The sequence below is a fragment of the Tachyglossus aculeatus genome, chromosome 16 (genome assembly GCF_015852505.1).
Source record: "Tachyglossus aculeatus isolate mTacAcu1 chromosome 16, mTacAcu1.pri, whole genome shotgun sequence".
NCBI classification, from domain to species: domain Eukaryota; kingdom Metazoa; phylum Chordata; class Mammalia; order Monotremata; family Tachyglossidae; genus Tachyglossus; species Tachyglossus aculeatus.
The window spans coordinates 49,810,912-49,830,399 of record NC_052081.1 but is presented as its reverse complement, the minus strand read 5'-3'; the positions used below and the strand labels follow the sequence as shown (position 1 = coordinate 49,830,399).

General features: G+C 55.7%; 2 protein-coding genes across 3 annotated transcripts; one reads left to right on the top strand and one right to left on the bottom strand.

Annotated features, from left to right (window-relative positions):
• Nucleotides 1–265: 265 nt before the first annotated feature.
• Nucleotides 266–11,449, top strand: ZMPSTE24 (zinc metallopeptidase STE24). Its single transcript, XM_038757985.1, has 10 exons — nt 266–399; nt 3,210–3,356; nt 5,333–5,419; nt 6,415–6,531; nt 6,671–6,823; nt 7,172–7,313; nt 8,719–8,906; nt 9,023–9,127; nt 9,407–9,550; nt 11,082–11,449. The coding sequence occupies exons 1-10, from the start codon at nt 280–282 to the stop codon at nt 11,304–11,306; spliced, it is 1,428 nt and encodes a 475-aa protein (XP_038613913.1). The 5' UTR covers nt 266–279; the 3' UTR covers nt 11,307–11,449.
• Nucleotides 11,450–12,733: 1,284 nt separating this feature from the next.
• Nucleotides 12,734–15,882, bottom strand: TEX46 (testis expressed 46). Of its 2 annotated transcripts, XM_038757954.1 has the most exons (4): nt 15,868–15,882; nt 15,000–15,234; nt 14,653–14,840; nt 12,734–13,107 (listed from the first exon to the last, which is right to left on the bottom strand). In XM_038757954.1, the coding sequence occupies exons 3-4, from the start codon at nt 14,827–14,829 to the stop codon at nt 12,805–12,807; spliced, it is 480 nt and encodes a 159-aa protein (XP_038613882.1). In that variant the 5' UTR covers nt 14,830–14,840; nt 15,000–15,234; nt 15,868–15,882; the 3' UTR covers nt 12,734–12,804. The 2 variants fall into 2 exon arrangements, with proteins under 2 accessions (XP_038613882.1, XP_038613881.1); XM_038757953.1 differs by lacking the exons at nt 15,000–15,234; nt 15,868–15,882 and having other exon boundaries at nt 14,653–14,882.
• Nucleotides 15,883–19,488: the final 3,606 nt, after the last annotated feature.

The following is a 19,488-nucleotide window of genomic DNA, read 5'->3' as shown; positions in this document are numbered from 1 at the left end:
CCTTCCCAAGCGCTTAGTCCGGTGCTCTGCGCACAGTGAGCGCTCAATCAATACGATTGATTGATTGATTGATTGATTGTGACCCCGCTGAGAGGCGCGGGGGAAGGAGATCGGTGTGACGCCGCGGAGAGGCGCGGGGGAAGGCGATCGGTGTGACACGGCCGAGGGGGGCGGTCCGACGGGATGGCTGGGAGCGGGCCGGGCCGCTGAGGACCGGGAGGAGGAGGGAGGGGAGGGGAGGTGAGGGCAGGCAGTGAGGGCGGTGAGGGCGTGGCGGCCATGTGGTCCCCGGTGCTGAGCGCCGTGCGGGACCTGCCCCCGGAGACCCGCATCTTCTGCTCCGTGCTGCTCTTCTCCTGGACCGTCTATCTGTGGGAGACCTTCCTGGCACAGCGACAGGTCAGCGGCCCTGTCGCCACAGGCAGCCTCCTCCTCCTCCTCCCTCCTCCTCCTCCCTCCTCCTCCTCCCTCCTCCCTCCTCCTCCCCCCCTCCCCTCCCCTCCTCTCCCCGCCCCTCCTCTCCCCTCCCTCCTCCTCCCCCTCCTCCTCCGCCTCCCCCTCCCCCTCCTCCTCCCCTCCCCCCTCCTCCTCCCCTCCCCCCTCCTCCTCCCCTCCCTCTTCCCCCTCCCCCTCCTCCTCCCTCTAATAATAGTAATAATGATGGCATTTATCAAGCGCTTACTATGTGCAAAGCACTGTTCTAAGCGCTGGGGCAGTAACAGGGTGATCAGGTTGTCCCACGGGGGGCTCACAGTCTTCATCCCCATTTTACAGAGGAGGGAACTGAGGCACAGGGAAGTTAAGTGACTTGCCCAAAGTCACACAGCTGACAATTGGCAGAGCTGGGATTTGAACCCATGACCTCTGACTCCAAAGCCCAGGCTTTTCCTACTGAGCCACGCTGCCTCCCTCTCTCTCTCTCTCTCTTTCTCTCTTTCTCTCTCTCTCTCTCTCTCTCTCTCTCTTCTCTCTTTCTTTCTTTTCTTTCTTTCTTTTTCTTCTTCTTCTCTCCCCCCCCCACAGCCCGGGAACAATCATTATTTAGACTATGAGCCCACTGTGGGGTAGGGGCCGTCTCTCTATGTTGCCAACTTGGACTTCCCAAGCGCTTAGCCCGGTGCTCTGCACACAGTAAGCGCTCAATAAATACGATTGATTGATTGATTGTCGGGTAGGGGCCGTCTCTCTATGTTGCCAGCTTGGACTTCACAAGAGCTTAGTCCAGTGCTCTGCACACAGTAAGCGCTCAATAAATACGATTGAATGAATGAGTCCAGTGCTCTGCACACAGTAAGCGCTCAATCAATACGATTGAATGAATGAATGAATGAGTTCTGTGCTCTGCACACAGTAAGCGCTCAATTTCTAGACTGTGAGCCCACTGTTGGGTAGGGACCATCTCTATACGTTGCCAACTTGGACTTCCCAAGCGCTTAGTCCAGTGCTCTGCACACAGTAGGCGCTCAATAAATACGATTGATTGAATGAATGAGTCCAGTGCTCTGCACACAGTAAGCGCTCAATTTCTGGACTGTGAGCCCGCTGTTGAGTAGGGACCGTCTCTATATGTTGCCAACTTGGACTTCCCAAGCGCTTTGTCCAGTGCTCTGCACACAGTAAGCGCTCAATCAATACGAATGAATGAATGAATGAATGAATGAGTCCAGTGCTTTGCACACAGTAAGCACTCAGTTTCTAGACTGTGAGCCCACTGTTGGGTAAGGACCATCTCTAGATGTTGCCGGCTTGTGCTTCCCAAGCACTTAGTCCAGTGCTCTGCACACAGTAAGCGCTCAATAAATACGATTGAATGAATGAATGACAGGTGAAGGAACTGAGGCCCAGAGAAGTGGCTTGCCCAAGGCCACGCAGCGGACAAGTGGCGGAGGCGGGATTAGAACCCACATCCTTCGAGTCCCAGGCGCAGGCTGTTTCCATTAAGGCACGCTGCTCCGCATGGAAGCGTGGGCAGGCGGGCCTGGCGTGGCTGCCCGCGGCTGGACGGGGCTGCGGACGTCCATGTGGTCCAGCCCCCGGCCCTGTAACCGGCGTCCCCTCACCGGGGCTCCCCGGGACCCTCCGGAGGTCGAACCGTGGCCCGGAACGTCCTCCCTCCCTCTGCAAATCCGCCAAACAATCACTCTCCCCCCCTTCAAAGCCCTACTGAAGGCGCACCTCCTCCAAGAGGCCTTCCCAGACTAAGCCCCGCTTCTCCTCAGCTCTCCCTTCCACATCGCCTCGACTCGTTCCTCTTGCTCTTCCCCCCAGCCCCACACCCCTTATATGTATGTATAGATCTATAATTTTATAGAGTAATAATGATGGTACTTATTAAGCGCTTACTATATGCCAAGCACTGTTCTGAGCACCGGGGTAGATGCAAGGTGATCAGGTTGTCCCTCTTGGGGCTCACAGTGAGCCCGCTGTTGGGTAGACACCATCTCTATATGTTGCCAACTTGTACTTCCCAAGCGCTTAGTACAGTGCTCTGCACACAGTGAGCGCTCAATAAATACGATTGAATGAATGAATGAATGAATCCCCATTTATTTCTGTTGATGCCTGTTTACTTGTTTTGACGTCTGTCCCCTTCCGCCCGCTAGACTATGAGCTCGTTGTGGGCAGGGATTGGCTCTGTTGCTGAATTGCACTTTCCAAGCGCTTAGTACAGTGCTATGCACATGGTAAGTGCTCAATAAATGCGACTGAGTGAATGAACCTTTCCAGCCCCTCTTCCTCCCTCCCGTGGGAACCTCTTCAAGCCCAGCAACGTGGCCCAGCGGGAGTTGGGACACCGGAGTTCTCGGCCCAGCTCCACCCCTTACCTGGATGGCCCTGAATTTCTCCGGGTCTCCGTTTTCTCAACTGTTAAATGGGGATTTTAGAAAAAGACCCGTTCTTCCACCCCGTTGGCCTGTGGGGCTTGGACCGAACACGACCCGATGAGCCTTCTCTCTTCCCCGAAGCCCACCACGCAGTCAGCGCTTGATAATCGCATCTCTCCCAGGTCTGTCTGGGAGACTCCTGGACTGTGAGCCCACCGTTGGGTAGGGACCGTCTCTATACGTTGCCAACTTGGACTTCCCAAGCGCTTAGTACAGTGCTCTGCACACAGTAATGCGATTGATTGATTGATTGTCTGCCACATCTGAAGCGGCTCCCGGGCCTTGCACACCGTCGTGTTGATTTGCACGTTTCCCTCTTTTCAGAGGAGGGTGTACCGGGCCACCACCCATGTGCCGCAGGAGCTGGGCCAGATCATGGATGCGGAAACCTTTGAGAAGTCTCGGCTGTACCAGCTGGACAAAAGCACCTTCAGCTTCTGGTCGGGTCTGTACTCGGAGATGGAAGGCACGGTGAGTCCGGCCCCCGGCCGTGTTGCCCTTCCTCCAGAACCCCTTGCTCCCCAGGCCCGAGCTGGGGCGGCGGTCAAGGCAGAGGGAAGGGAGCGGGAGGGGTGGAGTCCGAGGAAAACCCTGGATCCCATGGGCTTGTCTCTCTCTCCCTCATGCCCACCCACCTACCCAGCCCGACCTGGGGAGGCCAGGAGCCCCACACTGACCGTAACGAGCACTAACAGTGCCAGTATGGAGGTAGTCCTTACACCGTGCCAAACACCGGGCTGAGCTCCGGGGCAGATGCCGGGGAATCACATCGGACCCAGTCCCCACCCTCCACAAGGCTCTTGGGGGAAGAGGGAGAGCTGGCATCCTCTCCCCATTCGACATCTTCCTCTCCCCATCCCCCCATCTTACCTCCTTCCCTGCCCCACAGCACCTGTATATGTGTATATTACTCTATTTATTTATTTATTTTACTTGTACATATCTATTCATTTTATTTTGTTAGTCTGTTTGGTTTTGTTCTCTGTCTCCCCCTTTTAGACGGTGAGCCCACTGTTGGGTAGGGACTGTCTCTATATGGACTTCCCAAGCGCTTAGTACAGTGCTCTGCACACATTAAGCGCTCAATAAATACGACTGATGATGATGATGATGATGATGACAGATGAGAGCACTGAGGCCCAGAGAGGTCCACTGACTGCCCGGGTCACCCCACGAGCCCGGCACAAAGTTGAGACCCGAACCTGGGTTTTCTGATGCCCAGCCCGTGCACTATCAATCAATCAATCAAGCAATCGTATTGAGCGCTTACTGTGTGCAGAGCACTGTACTAAGCGCTTGGGAAGTACAAGTTGGCAACATATAGAGACGGTCCCTACCCATCAGTGGGCTCACAGTCTAAAAGGGGGAGACAGAGAACAAAACCAAACATACTAACAAAATAGAATAAATAGAATAGATATGAACAAGCAAAATAAATAAATAAATAAATGGAGTAATAAATATGTACAAGCATATATACAGGTGCTGTGGGGAAGAGAAGGAGATAAGATGGGGGGATGGAGAGGGGGACGAGGGGGAGAGGAAGGAAGGGGCTCAGTCTGGGAAGGCCTCCTGGAGGAGGTGAGCGCTCAGCAGGGCCTTGAAGGGAGGAAGAGAGCGAGCTTGGCCGATGGGCAGAGGGATTGGGGGCATTCCAGGCCAGGGGGAGGACGGGGGCCGGGGGTTGATGGCGGGACAGGCAAGAACGAGGCCACTATCCATTGGAACGCACTGCCTCTTGTGACTCTAGACTGTGAGCCCACTGTTGAGTAGAGACTGTCTCTATATGTTGCCAAGTTGTACTTCCCAAGCACTTAGTACAGTGCTCTGCACATAGTAAGCGCTCAATAAATTTGATTGATTGATTGACTCATCACTCCTCATTGGGCGGACGGGGGTGGGGACTAGCAGCTAGGGACTGTCTCTATATGTTGCCAACTTGTATTTCCCAAGCGCTTAGTACAGTGCTCTGCACACAGTAAGCGCTCAATAGATACGATTGATTGATTGTTGGCACTTGTTTCCCGTGGCTGCTCTCCTGCTGAGCCTCACGCCACCCTTTGGCACACTCCCCCCCAACCCAGGCCCAGCTGAGCTGGAAATGCTCCCGTCCCCCCGCTGCCGCGGTTGCGGTGCCGGCATCGGCCAATAACGTGAAAATCAGCGTGGCCTAGAAGCAGCGTGGCTCAATGGAAAGAGCCCGGACTTTGGAGTCAGAGGTCGTGGGTTCAAATCCCGGCTCTGCCAACTGTCAGCTGTGTGACTTTGGGCAAGTCACTTCACTTCTCTGTTACCTCATCTGTAAAATTTGAGTGAAGACTGTAAGCCCTCTGTGGGACAACCCGATCACCTTGTAACCTCCCCAGCGCTTAGAACAGTGCTTTGCACGCAGTAAGCGCTTACCAAATGCCATCATCATTATTATTATTAATGTGCGTCTGTTGCAGCTGATCCTGCTCCTGGGAGGGATCCCGTTCCTGTGGCGGGTCTCCGGCCGCCTCTGCGCACGGGCCGGCTTTGGGGCCGAGTACGAGGTGAGGGGACACGGTGTCCTGCCCTCGCCTGAGGGGCCGACGGTGTCCCTCCCCCATCCCGCCCCTCCAGCGAAGCCCGGCCCCAGCCCCCACCCCAGTTCCGCCCCGGCCCCCCTCACCCCATGCAACTTCCTCCTGAGGTCCTCAGTTGCTTCATGGACACATTTCTACCGCTCTGTGCTTCCCGGCTTACTCAACTTCCCCCCTTCCTTCCTGCCGGACCATAGCTGGGCTGGGCGGGGGCGGGGCCCGGGGCCGAGGGGAGCAGCAGTGTGGAAGTAGAGCAGACAGGCTGCTCCGGACTCCTGCCCTCTTTACTTTATCCTTCCTCCTTTCCCATCTCCTTCCCTCCTCCTTTCCTTTCTCCTTCCTTCCTCCTTTCCCTTCTCCTTCCCTCCTCCTTCCCCATCTCCTTCCCTCCTCCTTTCCCATCTCCTTCCCTCCTCCTTTCCCATCTCCTTCCCTCCTCCTTTCCTTTCTCCTTCCTTCCTCCTTTCCCATCTCCTTCCCTCCTCCTTTCCCATCTCCTTCCCTCCTCCTTTCCTTTCTCCTTCCTTCCTCCTTTCCCTTCTCCTTCCCTCCTCCTTTCCCATCTCCTTCCCTCCTCCTTTCCCACCTCCTTCCCTCCTCCTTTCCTTTCTCCTTCCTTCCTCCTTTCCCTTCTCCTTCCTTCCTCCTTTCCCTTCTCCTTCCCTCCTCCTTCCCCATCTCCTTCCCTCCCCCTTTCCCATCTCCTTTCCTCCTCCTTTCCCATCTCCTTCCCTTCTCCTTTTCTCCTCCTTCCCCTCCTCCTTCCCCATCTCCTTCCCTCCTCCTTTCCCATCTCTTTTAGACTGTGAGCCCACTGTTGGGTAGGGACTGTCTCTACACGTTGCTAACTTGTACTTCCCAAGCGCTTAGTACAGTGCTCTGCACACAGTAAGCGCTCAGTAAATACGATTGATGATGATGATGATGATGAAGTAGAGGCAGCGGACTGTTCCTCCCGTGCCCAGATCACCCAGTCGCTGCTGTTCCTGCTCCTGGCCACCCTGTTCAGCGCAGCGAGTGCCCTCCCGTGGAGCCTCTACAACACCTTTGTCATCGAGGAGAAGCACGGCTTCAACCAGCAGGTAGTCGGCGGGGGCGTGGAGGGGAAGGGAGGGAACTTGGGCTCAGAGCGGAGGAAACCCGGGGAGGCTCTGGCCGTTGGGTCCGGCGGCAGGCAACGGCAGCCGGTCCAGAATACCCCGCGGCCGTTTCCGTTTCCAGACCCTAGGCTTCTTCGTCAAGGATGCCATCAAGAAGTTTGTCATGACCCAGTGCATTTTGCTGCCGGTGACATCCCTCTTGCTCCACATCATAAAGATCGGCGGCGACTACTTCTTCATCTACGCCTGGCTCTTCACCCTGGCCGTCTCCCTAGTGAGCGAAGGCCTCCCGGGCGGCTCGGGCTGTCGCGGGGCGCGTGGACCCCCTCGGTCGGAGCGTGTAGCTTTGGGAAGGTTTGGTGCTCGGGATGTGTCTGCCGCGGGTGACGGACCGGTCGATCGGAAGGCCCCCCGTACCCACCGGGCTAGTCCCCTCCGGGGAAAGACCCAGATCCGCACTGTCGGTTGTCCACACCTTAGGCTCGGGTGCCGGCGGGGCAGGGGATGGGTCCGCCCGGCCCTCTGCCAGCCTTGGTGAGGATGGAGCCCTGGCTCCCCTGGCTCCATCTGCTTTCCGGGCCTCCCCGCGCTCACCGGTCCTTCCTCTCCCGGCGCCCCGCAGGTGCTCGTCACCATCTACGCTGACTACATCGCCCCGCTGTTCGACAAGTTCATCCCGCTGCCCGAGGGAGAACTCAAGGATGAAATCGAAATCATGGCCAAGAGCATCGACTTCCCCCTGACCAAAGTCTACGTGGTGGAGGGTGAGGGCTTTGCCCCGGGGGAAAAAGCCCCAGGGAGAGGCGGCGGGCGGGGCCGGCGACACGGGACCCCCGGCAACCGGTCAGAAGCCCCTGCCGCCTTCCCTCACCTCCCGGGGCCGGTGGTCGGGGACAGATCCAGCCAAGGCAGCTGAAGGCAGTAGGGGAGAAAGACTGTGAGCCCACTGTTGGGTAGGGACTGTCTCTATATGTTGCCAACTTGGACTTCCCAAGCGCTTCGTACAGTGCTCTGCACACAGTAAGCGCTCAATAAATACGATTGATTGATTGGGGAGAGTGGGCAGAGCCAGGTTCTCCAGGGCAGCTCAGTAAGCCCCCAGCACACTGCTTTGCACCCAGTAGGCGCCCAGCACAGTTCACTGTACTATGACTAGCACTGCAGCCGCAGGAGTCCGGTCAATCAGCTGTATTGGTTGAGCGCTTACTGTATGCAGACCATTCTACAAAGCGCTTGAGAGGGTACAATATAGCATTATAATAGACCCATTCCCTGCCCACGACGAGCTTACAGTCTAGAGAGGGTGGCGGACATTAATAGAAATAAATGGCGGATGTGGACATGAGTACTGTGGGGCTGGGGGCGGGGATAATAATAATAATAATGATGATGGCATTTATTAAGCGCTTACTAGGTGCAGAGCAGTGTTCTAAGCGCTGGGGAGCTTACAAGGTGATCAAGTTGTCCCACGGGGGGCTCACAATCTTAATCCCCATTGTACAGGTGAGGGAACTGAGGCCCAGAGAAGTGAAGTGACTTGCCCAAAGTCACACAGCTGACAGTTGGCAGAGCCGGGATTTGAACCCCTGACCTCTGACTCCAAAGCCCGGGCTCTTTCCACTGAGCCAAACGAAGGGGGCCCGTCAGGGTGACGCAGAAGGGAGTGGAAGAAGGGGAAAGAAGGGCTTAGTCAGGAAAGGCCTCTTGGAAGAGATGTGCTGTCAATAAGGCTTTGAAGGCAGAGAGAGTCACTGTCAGATAGTCAATCAATCAATCAAGCGTATTTATTGAGTGCTTACTGTGTGCAGAGCACTGGACTAAGCGCTTACAGTGATCGTCGGAGAGTAACCGTTTATCGGATGGTGCGTCACGGCTGCCGCTGCAGTGATTTTACTCTCCTGGACACACTCGGCCACAGCGAGCCTTAAGCCTGGCCGTAGCTGTGTCCAGTTCCTGGCAACCATGCTCAAGACTGCCCAGCGGGCCCGCGGGCCCCGAGTCTTTTAGACTGTGAGCCCACTGTTGGGTAGGGACTGTCTCTATATGTTGCCAACTTGGACTTCCCAAGCGCTTAGTACAGTGCTCTGCACACAGTAAGCGCTCAATAAATACGATTGATTGATTTGGGTCCGCCCGTCCCACCGGTCATCGTCCCCTCCTTCTCCCCAGGCTCCAAACGCTCCTCCCACAGCAACGCCTATTTCTACGGCTTCTTCAAGAACAAGAGGATCGTGCTGTTCGACACTCTTCTGGAGGGCTACAGCGTGCTCGCTAGTGACCAGCGGGAGGCCGCCGGCTCCGAGCCCCGCCCCGGCGCCGAAGAAGGGGACGGGGCAGAGATCAAGCCCAAAGTCCAGGTGGGCTCCGTGATCCCACCCTCCGGGTCGGCGAATGGGGGGTGGGCGGGGAGCGGCCACAGCCTCGGTCCCTTTCCGAGCCTCCCGACTCCCCCCCCATCTCTCTCGGGCTCCAGACTAAGAAACAAGGCTGCCGGAACGAGGAGGTTCTGGCCGTGCTGGGCCACGAGCTGGGCCACTGGAAGTTGGGCCACACGGTCAAAAATATCGTCATCAGCCAGGTAGGGGGTATCCGGCGCGGGTGGACGGACAGACGGACCACAGAGGGACAGGAGGATGGCGGTGGGGGGGGGGACGGGCCCGGCCCGCCGCGGTTTGAGTTTGCCGTGGCCGGAGGCGCCTCCGGTGCCCTGGTTTGGCTGGGGTGGAGCCATCGGGAGCATGTGCTAAGCTCCCCAGTGACCAAGGGGCACCCGGTGGGGGGGCACGGACCTTCGGACCCCCGGGGCAGGGGCCGGCGGAGTGGCCACTCGGTGGGTCTGCCCTTCCTTCCCTCCCAGGTGAACTCCTTCCTCTGCTTCTTCCTGTTCGCCGTGCTCATCGGCCGCCGGGAGCTCTTCGCCGCCTTCGGCTTCTACGATTCCCAGCCCACGCTGATAGGCCTCATGATCATTTTCCAGTTCATCTTCTCCCCTTACAACGAGGTAACGCCTGGCTTGGGCCGGGAACCGCCCTCCCTCGTCCCCGTCCCCCCGCCAAGTCCCGCCTGTCTGCTAGGTTGCCTGGCCGCGGCCCAAACTTCCCATTCAGAGGTAAACCCTCTGGGAATGCTGAGGGGTGCCAGGGGGTGGAGGTGGGGCAGGGCGGGGACTGCCGCTCCCAGCTGGACTGGGGGGGCCGAGCCCCCGCCGCTCAGTCGGTCCGTCGTATTTATTGAGCTCTTACTCTGTGCAGAGCACTGTAGTAAGAGCCGGAGAGAGTACAACGCAACAATAAATTGCCACATTCCCTGCCCACAGTGAGCTTTCAGTAATAATAATAATGGTGGTATTTGTTAAGCACTTACTATGTGCAAAGCACCGTTCTAAGCGCCGGGGGGGATACAAGGTGATCAGGTTGTCCCACATAGGGCTCGCAATCTTAATCCCCATTTTACAGATGAGGTAACTGAGGCGCAGAGAAATTAGGTGGTTTGCCCAAGGTCACACAGCTTTTAGACTGTGAGCCCACTGTTGGGTAGGAACTGTCTCTATATGTTGCCAATTTGTACTTCCCAAGCGCTTAGTACAGTGCTCTGCAGTGCTCTGCACATAGTAAGCGCTCAATAAATACAATTGATGATGATGATGACAAGCGGCAGAGCCGGGATTAGAACCCATGACCTCTGACTCCCAAGCCTGAGCTCTTTCCACTGAGTCACGCTGCTTCCCAGCTGCTTCCCAATATTTCAGTCTAGAAGGGGAGGCAGACATCAGTATAAATAAATAGATTGAGAAGCAGCGTGGCTCAGTGGAAAGAGCCCGGGCTTTGGAGTCAGAGGTCATGGGTTCAAATCCCGGCTCCGCCAATTGTCAGCTGTGTGACTGGGCAAGTCACTTAACTTCTCTGTGCCTCAGTTACCTCATCTGTAAAATGGGGATCAAGACTGTGCGCCCCCCGTGGGACAACCTGATCACCTTGTAACCTCCCCAGCGCTTAGAACAGTGCTTTGCACATAGCGCTTAATAAATGCCATGATTATTATTATTATTAGATTGCAGATGCGGACATAGCGCCGTAGGGCTGGGAGTGGGGATGAATTAAGGGACCGAGTCAGGGCGACACAGAAAGGGGTGGGAAAAGAGGAAAGGAGGGCTTAGGGAAGGCCTCTTGGAGGAGATGGGCCTTCTATAAGGCTTTGAAGGTGGAACGAGGAATTGTCTGTTGGATACGAGGAGGGAGAGCGTTCCAGGCCAGAGGCGGGACGTGGGCGAGGAGTCGGCGGCCAGATAGACGAGATACTAGGGTCTTAGGGGGCACCTGGCTCTAGGGGCCGGGGGCCTGGCGGCCAGCGGGATTGAGAGCAGGGATCGCTCGCCCCACTTTACAGGAGAGGAAACTGAGGCCCTGAGTGTCTTGGAGGCTCCCGCCAGGGCATTTGATGGCCAGGGATGCCACTGGGGCCAGAGCCCAGGTCTCCCGACTCCCATTGTCGGGGACCGTCCTGGGCCCACCCCGCTCCCCTTCTCTCCCCAGCTGCTCTCCTTCGGCCTGACAGTGCTGAGCCGCAGGTTTGAGTTCCAAGCCGACGCCTTCGCGAAGGAGCTGGGCAAGGCCAAGGACCTGTACTCCGCCTTGATCAAACTGAACCAGGACAACCTAGGCTTCCCCGTCTCCGACTGGATCTTCTCCATGTGGCACTATTCCCACCCACCCCTCCTCGAGAGACTGCGGGCCCTGAAGGACACAAAGCAAGACTGAGCCCGTGGGGGGGGTGAGGGACCGTGGGGGGGGTGGGGGGGTAGAGGGGTGGTTAGATAGTCGATACGGGGACACGCGCGCACACCCAAACGTGCCATTTTAAACATAGAATCGTTCAGTGCCGAAACCCGGCCGGGCTGAGACGCGTTCGGAGTCCGATTGTGGCCGAACCTTCCGAGCGCCTGCATTCTGGGGTGGTCTCAGGACCCGCTCAAGGTGGGGGTCTCCTGGATCGGGTCAGCTCCCTCCCCGGGCTCGGGGACTTCCCAGTGGGGAGAGAGTCCAGACTTGACGCATTCCCTCACATCTTGGCTTTTGTGATGTGAGGTGTGGGACCGGGGGGCCCCCGCTTCTGGTATTTCCAGAGGTCTCGGGCTTTGACTTCTGGCTTTGCTTACCAGATCTCTGCTCACCGAGAGGCAGTGAGGGGCGGGGGTAGAGAGAGACGGGGAGGGATGGATGGACGTGGGGCAGGGCCCCTTGCGTCGACGTCCCGGCCAGGTGGCCCGGTGCGGTGGCTGGTAGGAAATGGAGGTGTCCCTGGTCACCATTCACTGCCAGCTCGGCTTTGGTTGGGTGGTGGGGGGCGGGGGGCAATCAGTCAGTGGTATTTATTGAGTGCTTAATGTATGCAGAGCGCTCTACTAAGCGCTTGAGAGAGTAATAATAATTGTGGCATTTGTTAAGCGCTTAATAGGCGCCAGGCACTCTACTAAGCGCTGGGGTGGGATACAAGCAAATCGGGTTGGACTCAGTTGCTGTCCCATATGGGGCTCACCGTCTCAATCCCCGTTTTACGGCTGAGGTAACTGAGGCCCAGTGAAGCGACTTGCCCGAGGTCACACAGCAGACGAGTCGCGGAGCCGGGATTGGAACCCAGGTCCCTTTGACGTCCAGGCCCTTGCCCTACCCGTCTCAAGGCCACCCTCGGTGGCCAGGGTGGCACCCCAGCTGTGGTAGGGGTGGTCTGTCCTGAGGCGGAAGGGCCGGTGATTTTCCCAGCACAGGCAGGGCGGGTACACCGAGGGCCGGGATCTCTGCCAAGGGGGACAACGCTCCCAGTCCTCAGGAAAGGCGCCCTGGCAGGAGAGGGATGCGGTGAGGGGGATGCAAGTGCGAAGGACTCTGCCCTCTCAGGCCCTGCCCTGGCCTAGCCCGAGCCCTGCGGTGGTCCAGAGGACGGAGCGCGGCTCCGGGAATCGGGATACCCGGGTTCCAGGCCCGGTTTGGGCCCGGGCGACGGTCACACTCGCACTTTTCAGTGGACTGCCTGCCTGCCGGCCCGTTGTCCCCCCAGAACCCCTCGAGAACCTCCCAGGCAGGGATGGGAAGGCGCGAGGGCCTTGCCTAAGTCACCAGTGCAACACTGGGGGTTTCGGCCTGAGGACTGGAGCCCGTCCAGCCCAACGCTAAAGAAAGGCACCCGGTTCTGGCTGGGGCTTTACTGCTGAGGGACGGGGCTCCCCGGCCGAGCCCCCCCGGTTCCACTGCCTCCTCGTCAGTCTTGGGAGTTGGAGCTGCCCGCCTCGGAGGCGTAGGCCGAGTGTCTCCGGGAGCTGGGCCTTCCCGGGCAGGGGGTCCTCAGGGGCTGCCCCAACTTCCTGTCCATCTGATTCCAGACGACCAGCATCTGGTTCTCCAGCACTCTGAGCTTCATCTCGTTGAAGATGAGTCGCTCTAGGATCTTGTCTTGGAGGGCGAAGCAGGCGTGTACTTTGTCAACCTCCCTGGGGGTTAGGGTTGCGGGGCGGGGTGGGGACCCCGACTCCAGGGGCGTCTTTGGAAGCTCCAAGTGCCCCTTCTGCTCCGCCCAAAACAAACCCACAGTTGGGAGGCTGGGTTAGAGGGATTGGGGAAGTCAGACCTGAAGCACCCCCAAGCATCCTCTCTTCCCCCTTCAGATCCTCCACACCGCCACTCCCTTCATCTTCCAAGCCTCCCCAAATCCCACCTCCTCCGGGAGCCTCTCCCGGATTGATTTTTCTTCTCCCCCGAGGCACAACCTCCCAACGGCCACCTCTGCCTTCACAAATGCCCACAGTGGTGCATGTTGACTCATGCACTTGATCAGCTAGGCGCTTTCTCTTCTTTCTCTTGCAGCATCGTGGCGTAGCGGATAGAGCACGGGCCTGGGAATCAGAAGGTCAGGGGTTCTGAGGCCGGCTCCGCCACTTGTCTGCTTTGTGAGTTTGGGCGAGCGTCTTCGCTTCTCTGGGCCTCGGTTACCTCATCTGTAAAATGGGGATTCAGGCCGTGAGCCCCATGAGGGACAGGGACTGTGCCCAACCCAGTTTGCTTGTTTCTGCCCCAGTGCTCAGTAGAGTGCCTGGCACATTCATTCATTCAGTCGTATTTACTGAGCGCTTACTGTGGGCAGAGCACTGTACTAAGCGCTTGGGAAGTACAAGTCGGCAACAGCTGGCTCACAGTCGATAACGGGGAGATGAGCTCTTAACAGATACCACAACTATTATTGTTCTACACATCTGTTTTTTCCGTTCTCTTTTCCATTCTAGAGTGGAGAGCTGTGTTAAGCCCTTACTAGAAGCCAAGCATGGTACTAAGTTCTGGGGTAGGTACAAGATCTTCATCAATCATCAATCGTATTTATTGAGCGGTTACTATGTGCAGAGCACTGTACTAAGCGCTTAGCACTGTACTAGCACCGATCTTCAGGCCGGACACCGACCGTCCCTGACCCACACGGGGGTCACAATCCAAGTAGGGAAGAGACCAGCTATTGAATCTCCCATTTTTAGAGGAGGAAGGTGAAGGTCTTCCCCAAGACCACACGGCTGGTAAGAGGCAGAGCTGAGATTACGCCACAGGCCCTCCGATTCGCAGGCCCGGGCTCTGTCCGCTGCACCGCACTGCTTCCCTTCACTGTAAAACGTATCACACGTCTCCCCAACTAGACGGTGAGCGCCTCGAGGGCAGTGGTCACGACCGCTGACCCCGTCTTACTCTCCAAGCACTCTGGGCGCTTGGGTGGACCCGATGGGTCACCGACGGGTCGCCCGCGTGGCAGGGGGTAGCTCTGGAGGCCAGCACCGTGGGCTCGGGTCTCACGTCGAGGGCCCGGCCGGTCCGCGGGGCCTCCGGCAGCGAGTGAGTCTCGGCTGGCCCGGCCCGAGCCACCAGGGACGGGGAGAGGCGGCCCGGTCGGCGGGGCGAGGCGGTTTTGATAGGAACCGGTAGCGAGGGGCTGCGCCTCGGGCGGGGGCGCGGTGGCCTCCATCCCCCTCTCCCATAATGGCTTAGTACATTGGCTTCTCCCCGCGGGCTCTCAGGTCGATGCCCCCCCAGTCCGTCAACCCCTGTACCCCCGGCCCGGCCCTCAGCCTACCGGGCTCCGGCTGCCCTTGGTGGGTTGCGCCTCGGCCGGCAAGCCGGCTTCATACTTGACCATCCAGTTGCTGAGCAGCAGCAGGAAGAAGAGGAGCCCGAGTATCAGGGCCTTGTGGTGGAACAGGTAGGAGATGAAGGCCTCAGTCCAGTCCACCCCAGTCAGGTCTGCCTTCATATCCCCCGGAGCTGGCGGCGGTAGGTCCGGCACTGGGGGCCACCCCGGGGCCCTGCCCCATCGGCTGCCCCGCCCCTCCGGCCATCCTCTGTGACCTGGGCCTCCCCCGGTCCCACCCCCGCCCCCGGAGAGGCCCAGTTTCCAACCTCTTTCCCCACCCTAACACTCACCATCCGGTCCTGCCCCCTACTCGGGGCAGCTCCTGGAGGTAGGGGGAAGGAGGCAGAGGATGGACGGCAGCGGGACGGCCATCACATGGTCCCTCCAAGTGTCCGTTGGTTGGTGTCAGAGGCCGGGCTGGACGTGCCTGGGTTTGGGGACGCCCCCTCTCAGCGGTGTGACAACAGCAGAGTTCATAGCCCTTTTGTTTAGATTATAAGCCAGGTATCTTGTTTCAGTTGTCCCCTGGCAAGTAATAATAATAATGACGGCATTTGTTAAGTGCTTACTGTGTGCGAAGCACTGTTCTAAGCGCTGGCGGGGGGGGGAGACAAGGTGATCAGGTTGTCCCATGTGGAGCTCACAGTCTTAATCCCCATTTTACAAATGAGGGAACTGAGGCTCAGAGAAGTTAAGTGACTTGCCCAAGGTCACACAGCTAAGTGGCGGAGCGGTCTCTCTATGCAGCGCTGGAGACGCAGCGTGGCTGAGTGGAAAGAGCCTGGGCTTGGGCGTCAGAGGTCGTGGGTTCAAGTCCCGACTCTGCCACTTCATCATCATCAATCGTATTTATTGAGCGCTTACTGGGTGCAGAGCACTGTACTAAGCGCTTGGGAAGTACAAATTGGCATCACAAAGAGACAGTCCCTACCCAACAGTGGGCTCACAGTCTAAAAGGTGGTCAAGCCGCCATTTGTCAGCTGTGTGACTTTGGGCAAGTCACTTCACTTCTCTGGGCCTCAGTTCCCTCATCTGTCAAATGGGGATGAAGACCGTGAGCCCCACGTGGGACAAGCTGATCACCTTGTATCTATCCCAGCGCTTAGAACAGTGCTTTGCACGTAGTAAGCGCTTAATAAATGCCATCATTATTATTACTCAGTAGGAACTCGGTAGAGAGCGGTGATTGATTCATTTCCTTATCCCTCTCTGCTCCCAGAGACGACAATTGTGCGACGGGGGTTACATCACGGAATGTGGGTAAGGTTCTTTGTGGAAATCCGAAGGACAAAGAGTCTGTCTCCAGGGTGATCCCCGACCTCTCTCTCCCTTCATCATCATCATCAATCGTATTTATTGAGCGCTTACTGTGTGCAGAGCACTGTACTAAGCACTTCCTAATGACACTGCGGTTCCTGTGACTAGGGGCTTCCTAGCCAGGGAACTCGGCGGCGGGAGCTGGGGCCGAGAACGGCTGGGTAGTGATGATAAAAATACCAGACGCAAGCGTTCAGTGGGCCCGTTGTCGGGTAGGGACCGTCTCTATATGTTGCCGACTTGTACTTCCCAAGCGCTTAGTACAGTGCTCTGCGCACAGTGAGAGCTCAATCCGATTGAATGAATATCGTAGAGAAGCAGCGTGGCTCAGTGGAAAGACAACGGGCTTGGGAGTCAGAGGTCGTGGGTTCTAATCCCTGCTCTGCCACTTTTACTTAACTTCTCTGCGCCTCAGTTACCTCGCCTGTAAAATGGGGATTAAGATCGTGAGCCCCACGTGGGACAACCTGATCACCTTGTATCCCCCCCCCTCCCCAGCGCTTAGAACGGTGCTTCGCACATAGTAAGCGCTTAACAAATACCATCATTATTATTATTATTATTATATCTGTACCAGAGGGAGGAGTAGGGACTGTCTCTATATGTTGCCAACTTGTACTTCCCAAGCGCTTAGTACAGTGCTCTGCACACAGTAAGCGCTCAATAAATACGATTGAATGAATGAATGAATATAGAGAAGCAGCGTGCTCAGTGGAAAGACAACGGGCTTGGGAGTCAGAGGTCGTGGGTTCTAATCCCTGCTCTGCCACTTATCGGCTGTGTGACTTTGGGCAAGTCACTTAACTTCTCTGCGCCTCAGTTACCTTGTCTGTAAAATGGGGATTAAGATCGTGAGCCCCACGTGGGACAACCTGATCACCTTGTATCCCCCTCAGCGCTTAGAACAGTGCTTTGCACATAGTAAGCGCTTAACAAATACCATTATTATTATTATTATTATTATTATTATTATTATATCTGCACCAGAGGGAGGAGTAGGGACTGTCTCTATATGTTGCCAACTTGTACTTCCCAAGCGCTTAGTACAGTGCTCTGCACACAGTAAGCGCTCAATAAATATGACTGAATGAATGAGTAAAGCATCACATGGACTAGTGGAAAGGCCACAGACCCGGAGTCAGGAAACCTGGGTTCTAACCCCAATTCTGCCACTTGCCTGCTGTGTGACCATGGGTGAGTCACTTGGCTTCTCCGTGCCTCAGTTTCCTCATCTGTACAATGGGGGTTAAAAAAATCCCTGTTTTCTCTCCCTCTCAGACTGTCTGATCTGATAGAATTGTATATACCCCAGCACCTAGCAGACTGCTTGGCAGATAGTAAGCGCTTAGCTAATACAACCGTTGTTATTACAGACGTCTAGTGGATAGAGTTGGGCTGGGGAATCAGAAGGACCTGGGTTCTAATCTTGGCTCTGCCACTTGTCTTCCGTGTGACCTTGGGCCAGTCATTCAGGACTGTAAGCTTGTCGTGGGCAGGGAATGCGTCTGTTTGTTGTTATACTGTACTCTCCCAACCGCTTAGTACTGTGCCTTACACACAGTAAGCATTCAAGGAATACGATCGAATGAATAAAGGAATTTAAGTTCTCCGTGCCTCAGCTACCTCATCTGTAAAATGGGGATTGAGACTGGGACCCCTCTGAGGGACAAGGACTGTGTCGCACTTGAGACACTTCTAGACCGTGAGCCCACTGTTGGGTAGGGACCGTCTCTATATGTTGCCAACCTGGACTTCCCAAGCGCTTAGTACAGTGCTCTGCACACGGTAAGCGCTCAATAAATACGATTGATTGATTGATTGAGAAGCAGCGTGGCTCAGTGGAAATCAATCAATCGTATTTATTGAGCGCTTACTGTGTGCAGAGCACTGTACTAAGTGCTTGGGAAGTACAAGTGGGCAACATATAGAGACAGTCCCTACCCAACAGTGGGCTCACAGTCTAAAAGGGGGAGACAGAGAACAAAACCAAACATACTAACAAAATAAAATAAATAGAATAGATATGTACAAGTAAAATACTAAATAAATAGAGTAAAGAGCCCGGGCTTGGGAGTCAGAGGACTTGGGTTCTAATCCTGACTCTGCCACTTGTCTGCTGTGTGACCTTGGGCAAGCCGCTTAACTTCTCTGTGCCTCAGTGACCTCATCTGTAAAATGGGGATGGAGACTGTGAGCCCTATGTGGGACACCCTGATTACCTCGTATCTACCACAGCGCTTAGAACAGTGCTCGGCACATAGTGATAACAAATTCCGTAATTATAATTATTATTACCTGATTAGCCTGCATCTAACCCACTGCTTAAGAGAAGCAGCGTGGCTCAGTGGCAAGAGCCCGGGCTTGGGAGACAGAGGTCGTGGGTTCTAATTCCACTTATCAGCTGTGTGACTTTGGGCAAGTCACTTAGCCTCAATTACCTCACCTGTAAAATGGGGATTAAGATTGTGAGCCCCACGAGGGACAACCTGATTGCCTTGTATCTACCCCAGCGCTTACAACAGTGCTTGGAACATAGTAAGCGCTTAACAAATACCATCATTATTATTATTATTATTATTATTAATACAGGGCCTGGCACATAGTAAACGCTTAACAAATATTATTATTATTATGAGATGGGGCATTCAGATAATACTTGTACAGATTTATTACTATATATTTACTACTCTATTTTGTTAATGATGTGCATATGGCCGTAATTCTATTTATTCTGACGGTTTTGACACCTGTCTCCATGTTTTGTTTTGTTGTCTGTCTCCCCCTTCTAGACTCTGAACCCGCTATGGGGTAGGGACCGTCTCTCTCTCTTGCCAGCTTGGACTTCCCAAGTGCTTAGTCCAGTGCTCTGCACACAGTAAGTGCTCAATAAATACAATTGAATGAATGATAATAATAATAATAATGGCATTTATTAAGCGCTTCCTGTGTGCAAAGCACTGTTCTAAGTGCTGGGGAGGTTACAAGGTGATCAGGTTGTCCCACAGGGAGCTCACAGTCAATCCCCATTTTACAGATGTGGTAAAGCAGAAGCAGCGTGTCTCAGTGGAAAGAGCACGGGTTTGGGACTCAGAGGTCTTGGGTTCAAATCCCGGCTCTGCCAATTTTCAGATGTGTGACTTTGGGCAAGTCACTTCACTTCTCTGGGCCTCAGTGACCTCATCTGTAAAATGGTGATTAAGACTGTGACCCCCCGTGGAACAGCCTGATCACCTTGTAACCTCCCCAGCGCTTAGAACAGTGCTTTGCACATAGTAAGTGCTTAATAAATGCCATCATTATTATTAAGTCACTTAACTTCTCCGTGCCACAGGTCCCTCATCTGTAAAATGGGGATGAAGACTGTGAGCCCAAGTGGGACAACCTGATCACCTTGTAACCTCCCCAGCGCTTAGAACAATGCTTTGCACATAGTAAGTGCTTAATAAGTGCCATCATTATTAT